Genomic DNA, 16,412 nt, shown 5'->3' with positions numbered 1-16,412 from the left:
ACCCTGCCTCCAGCCACACACACTTGGGTCCAGGAGCTTCCAGGGAAAACCACAGATCTGCTCCTTTCCATCAAGAGTCCTGTGAAACAAGTGAGTGGTCACTCTGATCACCTCCATTAAAGATACCTTCCATAACCCCTTCCTGGCACTTCTCTCCAGGGAAAAAAATGGGTTTTGCTAGCTCCAACACTAACGCAACACAGGTTTTCTTTTCTTTTTTTTAATTTTAATTTTTCTTGCTGGCACCATCTTGGACTTTTTGATGTCCATGGTTGTTTGTTTGTTTGTTTGTTTGTTTGTTTGTTTGAGACAGAGTTTCGCTCTTATTGTCCAGGCTGGAGTGCAGTGGCGCGATCTCAGCTCACTGCAACCTTTGCCTCCCAGGTTCAATCTATTATCCTGACTCAGCATCTGGAGTAGCTGGGATTACAGGCATGTGCCACCACACATGGCTAATCTTTGTATTTTTAGTAGAGATGGGGTTTCACCATGTTGGTCAGGCTAGTCTCAAACTCCTGACCTCAGGTAATCCTGCCTCAGCCTTCCAAAGTGCTGAGATTACAGGCATGAGCCACCATGCCCGGCTGAGATTTTCTATTCACTGTGCTTATAACTCACTCTGCAATGGATCCAATTACTAATTGCTTCCGTGCAGGTTAAATATTTTCACTCCAAAGGGAAAGAAAGTAAAAGCATATATTACTGCATTCAGGACATTTCAATCTGAACACAGACAAAAATGGTATTTAAATACCTTTTCTTTTTTCTTTTTTGAGACGGAGACTCGCTCGTCAGGCAGGCTGGAGTACAGTGGCACAATCTCAGCTCACTGTAACCTCCACCTCCTAGGTTCAAGCAATTCTTCTGCCTCAGCCTCCCAAGTGGCTGGGATTACAGGCATGCACCACCACACCCAGCTAATTTTTGTAGTTGTAGTAGAGACGGGGTTTCACCATGTTGGTCAGGCTGGTCTTGAACTCCTGACCTCAGGTGATCCGCCTGTCTCAGCCTGCCAAAGTGCTTGGATTACACGTGTGAGCCACTGGCTCCTGGCCTTTAAATACTATTTTTAAGTTATTAAGAAATACAGCTCGGTGTGGTGGCTGACGCCTGTAAGCCCAACATCTTGGGAAGCCAATATGGGTGGATCACTTGAGGTCACAAAGTTGTACAGCAGCCTGGCCAGCACAGCAAAACCCCATCTCCAAAAAAAAACAGAATAAAAGAAAGAAAACAAATAATACAGTTGCTGAGGCCCGCCTCCTGGCTTAAGAGTGGCAGGCTCCTTCCGATTAAGCTGCGCTTCCATAAACACCAGCACGAGTGGCGCAGTACGTGTGTGCAGTTTCCAGGCACCGAACACTGGCCAGCGCTGAACTCGGATGCCCAGGTTTGAGCCAGCATCACGCATCCCTGTCACATCCTCTGTTCTCTGTTTCCCTGAGCACCCTGTGTGCCCTTCAGCATGATAAGAATGATCTGCTCTGGGGGGTTCACATGGGGCAGGGAGAAAATCACATCATCAGGCTCTGGGCTGTTTGCTCAGTGACCCACGAGAGGCAGAAGCATTTATGCACCATCGCACAATTTCAGATGCAGGGAACTGGCCACTGTGTTAGCTCCCATGCTGCATCCCATCCAGGACACGGTGACTGTGGAAGTGTTGGGAATGGCGGAAAGCCAGCTGATCCACTCTAAGCACTCGCCTCCCCAGCATGTTTTATTCAGAATTTGAGGAAAGGGCTGATGGAGTGACAAACAGTGAGACTGGAGCTGGCAGCCACCATCCCTGTGCTCTGGAGCCCTGGGGGACGCAGGCGCCGGAAGGGGTTCCAAGGTCTACCGTCTCCCACTGGCCCGAGGCCATCTTCAGGCAGTAAGGTGAAGGTGTGGCAGCCATGTGCTGATTTTTCTCTCCTGCAAGACGCAGCTTAGACTTCCTGCTTGCAAAATGTCTGTTCTCTTCCATGAGGTCACGGGGCGTTCCCATGGTGCCCATGGCTCAGGCTCCCATGGCTTTGCAGATGCAGACAGAGCAATGCCAGCAAGGTGGGTACACAGTGTTCCTGGCAGCCCTCTCGGGAGCTCTGGGGAGCCCTGGTCACTGTGCTCTGGAGAGGGGAACTGGGGTTCTGTTTCACAACAACAAAGCGGATCAGCTGGCTTTCCGTCATCCAGCCAAAGGCTCCCATGGGCCCAGGGTACCAGGTGCCAGTCTCTCAGCCTACACCAAGGCTGGGCTCAAGCCATAGCTCTGCCCCAGATGACAAAAGGCTTGAGCTTCCCCACAGCTCTGTACCTACCCTGTACAACAGAGGGTCAATTCCCAAGCCATGACCACTGGGTCCAGGAGGTGGGCTGGCTCCCCCCACCCCCAATGGGCAGCACACCCAGCTTTACCTCCCAGCATCCTCTTGGGTGGCAGGGCAGGCACCATCCGGTAGGGGAACTTGTGCAGGAGCATCTCCTGGAAGACCACGAAGTCATTGTACCGTCTGTACACGGAGGACTTGAAGCGCTGCAAGAGAAGGGCTTGGTGCTTACATCCGACAGTGGAAACTGTGCGGCTTCATCACTTCCCTCAACAGGACCCGGAAAACAACAGCACCGAGCGCATCTTCTCTCACCAGGCATCTACTAAAGGAGGAACCCTGTAATGCCTTCATCTATGGCAATGTCACTTTCAAATTTTGTATAGCTCTTAGGCTGGGCGCGGTGGCTCATGCCTGTAATCCCAGCACTTTGGGAGGCCAAGGTGGGCAGATCACCTGAGGCCAGGAGTTCGAGACCAGCCTGGCCAACATAGTGAAACCCCATCCCTAATAAAAATAAAAAATTAACCAGGCTTGGTGGTGCATGCCTGTAATTTCAGCTACTGGGGAGACTGAGGCATAAGAGTCGCTGGAACCAGGAGAAAATGCTGCAGTGAGCTGAGATGGCACCACTGTACTCCAGCCTGGCAGTGACGGAGGGGAAAAAAAAGGTAATGGATAAGAATAACACATTCTTCACTTCATTCATGCTACTGCAGGCATCACTGTTGTCTCTTGAAATAGCCCCAACTCTCTTAGAACAGACCAGGCGCTGATTATAAACTAATACAGAGCAGACACTTGATCCAAACATATTTGCTTACAAACTGCATTGTGAACACCACCATGAATACAACTTCAGACTCCACAAGGTTAGCATCCTATTCACTTGAGTAGCCTAATCTGGACCTAATGAAGAGCTTACCCAGGAAACACACATAAACTATTATCTTTAAAATTAAACATGTGTGGCCCAGTGTGGTGGTTCATGCCTGTAATCCCAAGACTTTGGGAGGCCAGGGCAGGTGGATCACATGAGGTCAGGAGTTTAAGACCAGCCCAGCCAACAGGTGAAACCCCATCTCTACTAAAAACAAAAAAAATTAGCCAGGTGTGGTGGCCGGCACCTGTAATCTCAGCAACTTGGGAAGCTGAGGCAGGAAAATCACCTTAACTCAGGAGGCAGAGGTTGCAGTGAGCTGAGATCACGCCACAGCACTCCAGCCTGGGTAACAGAATGAGACTACCTCAAAAAAAAAAAAAAAAAAAGTTAAACATATGAAGCAGTGTCCCCACCTCCACTGAGCACACATCTGCTTCACGTTGCATTTCCCAGGCTCCAGCATGGAGGATGAGCAGGCACATGACTGGAGAACGTACCTGGCAGAGGTTTCCCACCTGGTTGGTGGCTGGCAGGCAGGCCTGTGACAGCATCAGGGGATGACCAAATTTCCCCCTTAACAATGTTTCTTACATGGTGATGAATTTACATAAAGGACAGGCAGCTTAGTAAGACTGGCGGAAAGGCCAGCTGCTAGCTCCCTAACAAGGAACAGCATGTCTCACACACTCAGAGCTGCCTCCCCAAAGGCTGCCAGGCCCCAGAAGGAAGGGCTAGCTCGCTCCGCTCCCCCGTAGCATCCCGCCAGCTGGTCCACATCCCCAACAGAGGCTCAGAGGGCCAGGAACCATGGCAATGCCGGGCAGCAAGGCAGCTTTGACATGGTCCTCGAAGGGAATCCTCCCCTCTCTGCCCCCCTTCATCCTTTGCTAGCAGCAGACAACCATTGGAAACATGTGGCCACAGGCTCTGAAACACAATGACGCAGAGCAGAGCAGACGGCAGGGAAGGGAGACCTGCTCGCTCATCCTTAAGGCCAAGTACATGCTTGTGAGTCCAGCACTTTGGCAGGCCAATGTGAGAGGAATGCTTGAGCCAGGAGTTCGACAACAGCTGAGACAACATAGCAAGCCTCCAATTGTAATTTAAAAAAAAAAGCAAGTGTGGACATGGTGGCTCTTTCCTGTAATCCCAGCACTTTGGGAAGCTACGGTAGGAGGACTGCTTGAGCCTGGGAGTTCAAGACCAGCCTGGACAACATAGCAATATCCCATCTCTATAAAAAATTTAAAAATTTGCTGGGTGTGGTGACATACATTTGTGGTTCCAGCTACTTAGGAGACTGAGGTGGGAGGATTATCTGAGCCTGCAAGTTTGAGGCTACAGTGAGCTATGATTGTGCCACAGCACTCCAGGCTGGGCAACAGAGCAAGACCCTGCCTGTTTAAAAACAAACAGCTGGGCACAGTGCCTCTTGCCTATAATTCCAGCACTTTGGGACACCAAAATGGGTGGATCACAAGGTCAGGAGTTCAAGACCAGCCTGACCAATATGGTGAAACCCCATCTCTACTAAAATTACAAAAATTAGCCAGGCATGGTAGCACATGCCTGTAATCCCAGCTACTTGGGAAGCTGAGGCAGAAGAACTGCTTGAACCCGAAGGCGGAGGTTGCAGTGAGGTGAGATTGCGCCACTGTACTCCAGTCTGGGCAACAGAGTGAGACACTGTCTCAAAAAATAAATAAATAAAAGTAAACACCAACAAACAAAAAGACACACCTTTTACCCAGGACCATTTGCTTATGATGCTTTTCAAACTAACCCCTGGTACTGCTGTCTGGCCAGAGCTGGGCTGGGGCCACCCTCTCCCACACAGGAGTGGGCTCTGCTCTGTCTGTGCGAATCCCCCAATCCCTGCTGACTCTGCAGCTCCCAAGGACAGTGTTGGCTCATCAGTTACTCAATGCCCAGGACGAACAATGAAAACTCTTATCAGAACTGAGATAACAAGCAAAGGACAGAGAGAGCCACGATTACACACAGGCATCAGGCACTCAGTGTCTGCGTCTGATTTGCCCAGTATCAGAGCACCCAGCAAGAGAAGGGCCATGTTATTAAAGGGGATTAGAGTGACACATATTGATCCTGCCATGCAAGTTTGATTCACTGTTTGGGGTCTGCATTGGATGGGGCTGACATTCTAATCCTTGTGGGTTCCCCAGAATTACGAAGCTAAGCTAGCATGGATCCTGCTTTGTGCTCTGCGGACCATCCACAGGAAATTCCTAAGAAACAGGACTCCAGAGCAGAATGGTGGGGAGGACGAACTGGGCCAGGTGGGGATGTGGCTGGGCCAGAGCAAGGTGCAGGGAGCAGATGCGTGGAAAAGTCTGCTCCGCAGCCTGACTCTGCTGCAAGTTCTGGATCTCGCCTGTAAGCCAGGTGCACAGACTCACCCTTCAGCCTTCTTCTGTCTCACCGCCCCTGCCTGGAGGTTTTGAGATGTGACCCTTTCGTCCCCTCCTCCCCCGACACACACACGATTTGCCAGTTACCTGGCTGGAAACCTCATACTCCACATGCTTCAGGAAGAGGCCCTTCTTCTCTGGAATGAGCTCCACCTGCACGGTGTCCCTGGCCAGCAGCTCCTGCAGGCTGTGGGACAGCAGCAGCGGGTTCCCCTGTGGCATCTGCATTCGACTGGGGGCTGGGGCCCGCTGCACAATAACCTGGGGCTCCACGGCCTGGGGTGTTGGCAGGTCTGCAGGAGAAAGGGATAATGACCAATGAGAACGGCTGCTCAAAAGGTGAACCTTGGCCAGGCACAGTGGCACACCCCTGTAATCCCGGGGCTTTGGGAGGCCGAGGAGGGAGGATCACTTGAGCCCTGGAGTTCAGGACCAGCCTGGGCAATATGGTGAGACCCTATTGCTACAAAAATAAAATAAATTGAAAAGTAGAGGCCAGGCACAGTGGCTCACACCCATAATCCCAGAACTTTGGGAGGCCAAGGCTGGCAGATCATGAGACCACAAGATCGAGACCATCTTGGCTAACAAAGTGAAACCCTGTCTCTACTAAATATACAAAAAATTAGCTGGGCATGGTGGCACACACCTGTTAGTCCCAGCTACTAGGGAGGCTGAGGCAGGAGAATCACTTGAATCTGGGAGACAGAAGTTGCAGTGAGCCGAGATCATGACACTGTACTCCAGCCTGGGTGACAGAGCAAGACTCCATCTCAAAAAAAAATAGAAAAGGAGAGCCTCCCTCTGCTGTGTGCTAGTTTAGCATGTGTACTCTGGCCCAGCAAGTCCCATCCTCAGCCAGACACACTCATTCTTTCATACTACAAAGTCAACACTGGGGGTACATCCTTTTCTTCAAAAAAAATCATGGTGGTCAGGCGCCATGGCTCATGCCTGTAATCCTAGAACTTCGGGAGGCCGAGGCTAGAGGATCACTTGAGCTCAGGGGTTGGAGACCACCCTGGGAAAGACGGCAAAACCCCGCCTCTACAAAAAATACAAAATTAGCCAGGCATGGTGGCTCACTGGCTAATTTTGTAGTCCCAGCTACTCGGGAGGCTGAGGTGAGAGGATCGCCTGAGCCTGGGAGGTCAAAGCTGCAGTGTGAGCCATGATTGCACCACTGCATTCTGGCCTAGGCAACGGAGTAAGACCCTGTCTCAAAAAAAAGACTGCCCTGGGAGGCTTCCACCTGCTCATGAATCAGCAAGTACACCCACATTTCTGTGACTAAATCATAACTAGTCTTAACCTTGAGGAAGGAAAACAAAGTGAAATATGTACAAGTTATGTGTGAAACAGAGTCCTCCTTTTCTCTAGAGCCAAGAGAAGGGACTCAAACCAAAGAAACTGGCCACAGGATCTTCTCTATGCCCCAGTGTGTCCACAGTGAACACGTTACTTTCATATGCCAAAAAATCATCTGGACAGGAAGGAGGGAAGGAGGAGAGGGAGGGAAGAAAGAGAAAAAACTCTAGGCCTGCTTACAGCTCACACTCCCAACCATATGCACTGAAGAATTAAGCCTGAAAACTCCAGCCGCCTTACAGATGAGACGCCACTGTGCACCACACAAAGCAGCACAGGCAAACCAGAGATTCCATGCCCAGCAATTTGCAAAGAAAAAACCAAAACAGGCCGGGCGCGGTGGCTCACGCCTGTCATCCCAGCACTTTGGGAGGCTGAGGCGGGCAGATCACGAGGTCAAGAGATCGAGACCATCCTGGCTAACATGGTGAAACCCCGTCTCTACTAAAAATACAAAAATTAGCTGGGCGTGGTGGCACACGCCTGTAATCCCAGCTACTCGGGAGGCTGAGGCAGGAGAATCGCTTGAACCCAGGAGGCGGAGGTTGCAATGAGCCGAGACTGCGCCACCGCACTCTAGCCTGGCAACAGAGCAAGACTCTGTCTCAAAAAAAAAAAAAAAAAAAAGGAAAAAAACAGAAAAAGGAATTATGTTTAAAAAGTCAGTCAGTTTGGTTTTTAATACAGAGTTCTTTTTTTTTTTTTTTTTTAGATGGAATTTCATTCTTGTTGCCCAGACTGGAGTGCAGTGGCACTATCTCAGCTCACTGCAACCTCTGCCTCCCAGGTTCAAGCAATGCTCCTGGCCTGAGCCTCCCAAGCAGCTGGGATTACAGGCGCCCACTACCGAACCCGGCTTTTTTTCCTTTTTATTTTTTTGAGATGGAGTCTTGCTCTGTCACCCAGGCTAGAGTGCAGTGGCACGATCTCAGCTCACTGCAACCTCCACCTCCTGAATTCAAGCAATTCTCCTGCCTCAGCCTCCCGAGTAGCTGGGATTATGGGCACCAGCCACCATGCCCAGCTAATTTTTGTATTTTTAGTAGAGACAGGGTTTCACCACCTTGGCCAGGCTGGTCTCGAACTCCTGACCTCGTGATCCATGCATCTTGGCCTCCCAAAGTGCTGGGATTACAGGTGTGAGCCACTGCACCTGGCCTGTTAATTTATTTTTAGTAGAGACAGGGTTTCATCATGTTGGTCAAGTGATCTCTAACTCCTACCCTCAGATGATCCACCCACCTCAGCTTCCCAAGGTGCTAGTATTACAGGTATGAGCCACCGCGTCTGGCCAGAGTGAGTTCTAAATAGAAAAAAAACTTTTTTTTTTTTTGACATGTTGGCACATGCCTGTAATCCCAGCTACTCAGGAGGTTAAGGCAGGAGAACCACTTGAACCCAGGAAGCAGAGGCTGTGGGGAGCAAAGATCACACCACTGTACTCTAGCCTGGGCGACAGAGACTACATCTCCAAAAAAAAGAAAAAAAAGTTTAAAATAAATTTTCTCTATTAAGCATGTATTAATTTTTATAATTTTCCTAATTATTAAAATGAGATCATCTTCCAAGAAAGAATGTGAATTCAGTAATGATTACCAAATAGTCACGTGCTGGTGAAAAATTTGAACTTTGCATGAGAATCTGAAAGAACTCAAAACACATTTTAAATCAAAGACACTACTTTAACTCTCAATTAATCTCAAACATCTTAATACCTTCTATGTACAAAAGCTACACTTTTAAATATCAATTTACTAAACTAGCATTCCCATATCTTTTTTTTTTTTTTTTTTAGACAGAATCTCGCTCTGTTGCCCAGGCTGGAGTGCAATGGTGCGATCTCGGCTCACTGCAACCTCCGCCTCCCAGATTCAAGTGATTCTCCTGCCTCAGCCTCCCGGGTAGCTGGGATGACAGGTGTGCGCCAATATGTCTGGCTAATTTTTGTATACCTGGTAGAGACAGGGTTTCAACATGTTGAACAGGCTGGGTCTTGAGCTCCTGACCTCAAGTGATCCACCCAACTCAGCCTCCCAAAGTGCTGGGATTACAGGCATGAGCCACTGCTCCCAGCCAGATGCCCATATTTTCAAAATCAATTTTAATTAAGAAAAAGAAGGAAGAAGATCAGGTGCAATAGGCAGCACATGTAATCCCAACACTTTGGGAGACCGAGACAGGAGATATCGCTTTAGCACAGGAATTAAAGACCAGCCTGGGCAACATAATGAGACCCCATCTCTACAAGAAATAAAATTGCGGGCATGGTGGTGCACACCTCTAGTGTCAGCTACTCAGGAGGCTGAGGCAGGAGGATTGCTTGAGCCCAGGAATTCAAGGCTGCAGTATGCCAAGATTGGGCAACTGCACTCCAGCCTGGGTGACAGAGTAAGACCCTGTCTCTAAAAAAGAAAAGGAAAAATCATCATTCCAAACGGAGTCCCCTGCCACTCGACGGACCATCCACTGCAGAAATGGCAGAAACACCAGGAGGAGGAGCCTGGCTTTCTGCAGGAATAAAGGTTGTGCTTGCTAATGGGACTCCAATACTCTCATCAAACTGACACCCCTTAAAGCAACACACACAGCCTGTAAGACGCAGTGCCCAGAAGATACCCTAAACTAACCCAGCCCCACAGAGAGAAAACAGATCAGACAAGAGAGGCCAGTCTGGCCCCGGCTGGAAAGGCTGTGGACACAGGATGGGATCCGGCTAAGAGACATCCTGGCTGAAATCCAGCCTCCATCATGGTCTAGCGTGCCGCTGCCTCTGAGCTTACCATTCAAATCCACGCGGTGGGCATACGGATGCCCTCATCTCTGGGACTGGCCATCGCCATCTACGCCCTGATACTGCAGCAACCCCCCGCCAGCCCCTCGAATGGCACTCCCTCCCCACTCCAACCCTTCTGGCACCAAACTGTTTTACTGTGAGGTTCAGATGCAACCCAGAACCTGAACTTGGAAGTCCTGGCCCTGAAATGCCACTCTCTCTTTGAGACCCTGGGAAGGAAGCAGCCTTTCAGATCCCAGGCCGAGGGCCTCAGAATTCAATGAGGCAGGAGAGCTGAAAATACCCAACAAATAGGAAACATTCAGTAAACATCCCTGATTTTCTTCCAGATTTACCACACTCCAATCTGAAAAGATCGTGTAAATCTACCCACCAAAACTCGGCATAAATTCCACTCTCAGCAAGCTCAGTGGGGGTCAGCTCACAGACTGGCTCACAAATTGGTGCCTTCCACATGGTGCGTGAAAGTCACACGTGCATGCTCCTCTTGCAAAGACATGGCTGCAAGAGTGGGCTGGGCAGATGTCACAGAAAGCAGGCATGCGGTGAAGGGCAAAGTCAGGCCCAAGTCGGCTACTGGCCCACTGTGACCCTCTGCAACAAAGAAAAGGGAAAACCGCCAACAAGCAATATTTAAGATCCTCTCAGCTTCACAATGTTGTGAATCTCCAAGTGAGTTATCCACATATCAGAAGGTAACAAAACTTCAAACACACATGCCCCTGTCTCCAGCCCTGTGTATTCCACCAGGAACTTCAGACAGTCATGACTCAGAGCCAGCGAGTGCCACATTCTGCTCACAGCTGACATCTCAGGCCTCCCGCCCAGAGTCCACAGCTTTAGAAACAAACAGGATTGGCTGGGCACAGTGGCTCATGCCTGAATTTCCAGCACTTTGGAAGGCAGGGGCGGGTGGATCACCTGAGCTCTGAAGTTTGAGACCAGCCTGGCCAACATGGCAAAATTCCATCTCTACTAAACAGAAAAATTAGCCAGGAGTGGTGGAGGGAGCCTGTAATCCCAGCTACTCAGCAGGAGAATCACTGGAACCTGGGAGGGGAAGGTTATAGTGAACCAAGATTGCGCCACTGCACTGCAGCCTGGGGGACAGAGCAAGACTCCAGCTCAAGAACAACAACGAAAAAAAAACAAACAAACAGGATTTGCCAACGAACCCTGTGCAGAGACGGCGCTCTTCATCCCAGCACACCTTCTGCAAATGCTGACCTAAGCAGAAGTCACAGGCTCTGACGGCCTCAGCACAGGGTGCACAGGACAGACAGTTGCAGGTTCCCAAGCGGCACAGCTGCAGCTATTGCCCGGAGGCCAAATCCACCCTGGCCAAGCCTGCACACTACTTCCTGCTCACCCAGTGGTAGGGCTGCACTGAGCACTCAGAGATACCCAGCTCTAACTCCACACAGCCCAGGCACTCCCTGGGGTTCCCCTATGCTGGTGGAGAGGACTTCAGTGCCAGTGCTGTCAGAGCCAGGGCAGGGCATAGACCTTCCCAAGGAGACCGCGAGTGCGGCTCCTACCATCCCGTTTAGCGGCAAGGAGGATGCAAATGCTATTCCAATGAACTCCAAGTTAAGTGGCCTTCTAGGACACAAGGCTGCTGTCCCCGGCTACCAGTTACCTAGAATGGAGGGTTGACCAGGACCAGCGAGGATGGCACAGCATCCTAGGGCTAAATTCTCCATAGTGGGTGTGGATCAGAATCACGTGATGGGCTCCTTCAAACACAGATGGCTGAGCCTACCCCTGGCATCTCTCCAACAGGAGGGCTGGGGTAGGGCCTAGGAATCTGGTTTTTTTGGGGGGAGGCAGAGTCTTGCTCTGTCACCCAAGCTAGAGTGTAGTGGCAGGATCTCTGCTCACCGCAATCTCTGTGTCCAGGGTTCAAGCAATTCTCATGCCCAGCCTCCCAAGTAGCTGGGACTACAGGCATGTGCCACCACACCGGGCTAATTTTTCTATTTTTAGTAGAGAAGGGGTTTCACCCTGTTGTCCAGGCAGGTCTCAAACTCCTGACCTCAGGTGATCCACCCACCTCGGCCTCCCAAAGTGCTGGGACTACAGGCGTGAGCCACCATGCACAGCCTGGAATCTGCATTTCTAACAAGTTCCAGAATGCTGCCGCTGGTCAGGGACAAAAGTTTGAAAGCCCTTGTCACAGGGCAACAGAGAGAAGGAATTCAGTCACTTGCCCTGACCCATGCCCCATAGAATAGAAATCAGGTGTTTGTGAACGGTGCTTTTATTTCTTCATCAGGATGGGGAAAATGAACGACATGTCACACTACAAGTTTTCCACTGAAATCAAATGAAAGAGACTCAGCAGACATCCTCAATTTTCAACATGAATATTCCTTCTCCAGCTCACGAACACTTTCTACCCTGGATTAAAAACTTCTCTACTGGCTGGGTGCAGTGGCTCACGTCTGTAATCCCAGTACTTTGGGAGGCCATCGCAGGTGGATCATGAGGTCAAGAGTTCAAGACCAGCCTGGCCAAGATGGTGAAACCCCGTCTCTACCAAAAATACAAAAAAATTAGCTGGGAATGGTGGCAGGCTCCTGTAATCCCAGCTACTCGGGAGGCTGAGGCAGGAGAATTCCTTGAACCCGGGAGGTGGAGGTTGTAGTGAGCTGAGATCATGCCAGTGCACTCCAACCTGGGAGACAGAGCAAGACTCTGTCTCCAAAAAAAACACTTCACTGCTTACAGATAGATTCTGAATCAGCTAATAAATAAATAAAAACTTCTCTAAACTATTGTTATTCTGAAATTAACAAACTGTTCTCAGGAAGTGGAAGCAGAAGTTTCCTAATCGTATTATAGCCATGGGGTTAGAAATGAGAGTTCAGCAGCTCTGTGGCTAGGGAACAGCAGGATCGCCCCTCAAATGTGGGGAAATAGAGATGCTTCTGTTACAGGGAGCACACTTCATCCACCATCCTCTCATGCCAAACATGTCTCCCCTAACTACTGTGCTAACTACCATATGTCGCATACTGTTTCTTTTTTTCTAATTTGAGACAGGGTCTTTCTCTGTCTCCTAGGCTGAAATGCAGTGGCACGATTACCACTCACTGCAGCCAGAACCTCCTGGGATCAAGCAATCCTCCCACCTCAGCCTCCCAAGTAGCTGAGACTACAAGCACGCATCACCACGCTCAGCTAATTTTTGTATTTTTCATAGACGCGGGGTCTCACTATGTTGCCCAGGCTGCTCTCCACCTCCTGGACTCAAGTAATCCTCCCGCCTCAACTTACTAAAGTGCTAGGATTACAGGCATGAGCCATAGCACCCAGTCTAGGTTATATACTTTAAAAAGCAACTTTTTTCTTTTTTGAGAGGGAGTCTTGCTCTGTCTCCCAGGCTGGAATGCTGTGGCATGATCTCGGCTCTCTGCAACCTCTAAGTCCTGGGTTCAAGTGATTCTACTGCCTGAGCCTCTGGAATAGCTGGGATTACAGGCGCATGCCACCATGACTGGCTAACTCTTGTATTTTTGGTAGAGATGGGGTTTCACCATGTTGGCCAGACTGGTCTTGAACTCCTGAACTCAGGTGATCCACCTGCCTCAGCCTCCAAAGTGCTGAGATTACAGGCAGGAGCCACAACAACCAGTCTAGGTCATATACTTTAAACAGAAACTTTTGATAGCCTCAATTTCATTAACCTTAAGGTTTATTTTTAATACCTTACTTAATATAATGTAACATTAAAATATTTTGAAATAAAGTCACTCCATCGCTACAACCTGTATACACCTTTATTTATGTTTGCATATTACTTTCCATGTACATAAAGTTGTAACGTGCCATATAGACTATTTTATTTAAATTTATTAAAGACTTTATATTTTTGAAAAATTAATTTTTCATAGAGATAGGGTCTCACTATGTTGCCCAGGCTGGTCTCGAACTCCTGGGCTCAAGCAATCCAGGCTGAACAATAGAGCAAGACTGTCTCAAAAAGAAAAGAAAAGAAAAGAAAAAAGATTAATGGAAAAAATATTAAAAGTATTATTGTTCAGATGGGGTGGCTCACGCATGTAATCTCAGCACTTTGGGAAGCTGAGGCAGGCAGATCCATTGAGTCAGGAATTTGAGACCAGCCTGCCCAACATGGAGAAACACCATTTCTACTAAAAATACAAAATTAGCCAGGCATGGTGGTGCATGCCTGTAATCCCAGCTACTTGGGAGGCTGAGACAGGAGAATTGTTTGAACCTGGGAGGCGGAGGTTGTGGTGAGCTGAGATCGCGCCATTGCACTCTAGCCTAGGCAACAAGAGCAATACTCCATCTTAAAAAAAAAAAATACAAAAATTACCCGAGCATGGTGGCACGAACTTGTAGTCCCAGCTACTTGGGAGGCTGAGGCCAGAGAATCGCTTGAACCCAGAAGGTGGAGGTTGCAGTGAGCTGAGAAAGTGCCACTGTACTCCAGCCTGGGCGACAGAGTGAGACTGTGTCTCAAAAACAAAAACAAACAAACAAAAACCCTATATAGAGGCTGGGCACAGTGGCTTATGCCTGTAACCCCAATACCTTGGGATTGCAGTAAGCCAGGATCGCACTATTGCACTCCTGCCTGGGCAAGCAGGAAAAAAAAAAGAACTATGCTTCATGCTTCATGGTGTTCTGGGAGAAACCTTTCAACTTGGCCACATTCCTCAGTGTGGCTGTATAGCTCACTGTGCTTTTGAATACACTGGCGGTGTTGTCATGTGTTCTGCACCATCCATGGAGCCTACAATTCAAAATTCAGTTACTGGCCGGGCAGAACGGATCATGCCTGTAATCCCAGCACTTTGGGAGGCCAAGGGGGGCAGATCACCTGAAGTCAGGAGTTTAAGACCAGCCTGGCCAACGTGGCAAAACACCATCTCTACTAAAAATACAAAAATCAGCCAGATACGGTGGCATATGCCTGTAATCCCAGCTACTCAGGAGACTAAGGAAGGAGAATCACTTGAACCTGGGAGGTAGAGGTTGCTGTGAACTGAGATCCCACCACTGCACTCCAGCCTGGGTGACAGAGTGAGACTGTCTCCAAAAAAAAAAAAGAAACACCAAAGAACAAAATTTAGATATTGTCTTTGCAGAAAATCTCAGTGGTCATTTTTATGGTATCCAAAGGTAAATTTCTGTCATGGATATATTAAATTTACAGTGAAAATCACATACACACACACACAATTACAGACACACATCATTCCCCTCCTCTCCCTTTCCCTACTCATGCTGTTCTACAGCTGACAGGCATTGTTTCCAGGCAGGTCTTTGCTCTTCCCGACAGTTCAGCTCAGTGACTTTTCTACACGAGCACACCAGTGCCATAGCACCCAGATAAGTAAGAGCAGACTTAGCGCCAACACCCGCTCAGGCCTCGTCAGTCACTACTTCTCACAGTTCAGGAGTTTTCTGGGGATTTGCCTGTTTTGGGGTTTTTGTTTTTGAGACAGGGTCTCACTCTGTCACCCAGGTGGGAGTGAAGTGGTGCAATCACAGCTCACTGCAGCCTTGACCTCCCATACTCAAGCAATCCTCCCACCTCAGCCTCCTGAGTGAGTATCTGGGACCACAGGCACATGCCACCACAGCCAGCTAATTTTTGTATTTTATGTAGAGATCAAGTTTCCTCATGTGGCCCAGGCTGGTCTCCAACTCCCAAACTCAAGCAATCCTCCTTCCTCAGCCTCCAAAATAGCTGGGATTACAGGCATGAGCCCCTGTGCCCAGCCTGTTTTTATATTATATAATCTCGGTGTACAGTCAGTTCCTTAGCTCCTGGCGTCTTTCCCTTGGCATCAGGCTGTGAGATCCACTGGTGCTGGGCATGGAGCTGTGGGGCACTGGCTGCCCCTGCTGTGCACGCTGCTGCGTGACTGTGTCCTCGTCGCCTCTTCCTCTCTCTGCTGCGGGGTCCCTGGGAGGGTTCCAGCACCTCCCTGTTCCACACAGCACTGTATGAACATTCCAGCACGTGTCTCCTGGTGGACATATGTACGCCTTTCTGTTGGCTCCATAACATATCTACAAGTGAAATTGCTGGATCACAGGATCTGCATATGTTCGGCTTGGTAAATATTTCAGTTTTCCAAAGTGACTGAGCCAATTCACACTCCCACCAGCAAGAGCTCCAGCTGCCTCACATGCGGGCCAATATTCAGCATTTTCCGTCCCATTTTCCATCATTCTGGGAGGCCTGTGCCTCTGTTAACATAGTTGCGATCAATTAATTCACTGTTCCATCTAGATGCTTTTCCCTTTACGTTATAATCACTGTTCTATATTCCCAATCCTCAGTGAGGAAGCACAAATTTTGGTTCTTTTCTTTTTTGCTGCGAGGATACATTCACTAGATTGCCACGGCAGTACCATAGACACTCTGTGAACATACTTTTGAAAAAGTCTTACTTGATGTTTTTCTGTTAGTAATGCAGTATTGTTCACATGGGTATAAAAAAGCCGCTCAGCTGGGCTCCGTGGCACTACACTCCAGCCTGGGCAACAGAACGAGACCCCATCTCAAAAAATAAAAATAAGGCCATCATGATGGCACACACCTATAATCCCAGTACTTTGGGAAGCTGAAGTGGGTGGATCAC

General features: G+C 49.1%; 2 protein-coding genes across 3 annotated transcripts in view; both read right to left on the bottom strand.

The window, feature by feature from the left end:
* The window catches only part of SNX8 (sorting nexin 8), a 49,500-nt gene that overhangs the window by 15,605 nt on the left and 17,483 nt on the right, over positions 1-16,412 (bottom strand). For both annotated transcript variants that reach the window (XM_035289546.3, XM_035289540.3), the window contains exons 2-3: positions 5,712-5,917; positions 2,401-2,518 (exon numbers count right to left, since the gene is read on the bottom strand). In XM_035289546.3, coding sequence (XP_035145437.1) covers positions 2,401-2,518; positions 5,712-5,917 — 324 coding nt within the window. The remainder of the gene's footprint in view (positions 1-2,400; positions 2,519-5,711; positions 5,918-16,412) is intronic.
* Positions 5,904-16,412, bottom strand: part of LOC100402907 (speedy protein E4-like) — an 80,374-nt gene continuing 69,865 nt past the window's right edge. Inside the window, exon 8 of the mRNA XM_054251147.2 lies at positions 5,904-5,917. The gene's annotated coding sequence lies outside the window, so the exon portion shown is untranslated. The remainder of the gene's footprint in view (positions 5,918-16,412) is intronic.

This window comes from Callithrix jacchus, chromosome 2 (assembly GCF_049354715.1).
Source record: "Callithrix jacchus isolate 240 chromosome 2, calJac240_pri, whole genome shotgun sequence".
NCBI classification, from domain to species: Eukaryota; Metazoa; Chordata; class Mammalia; order Primates; family Cebidae; genus Callithrix; species Callithrix jacchus.
Note: the sequence above shows the minus strand (reverse complement) of the source record. Positions and strands in the feature narration are given on the sequence as shown.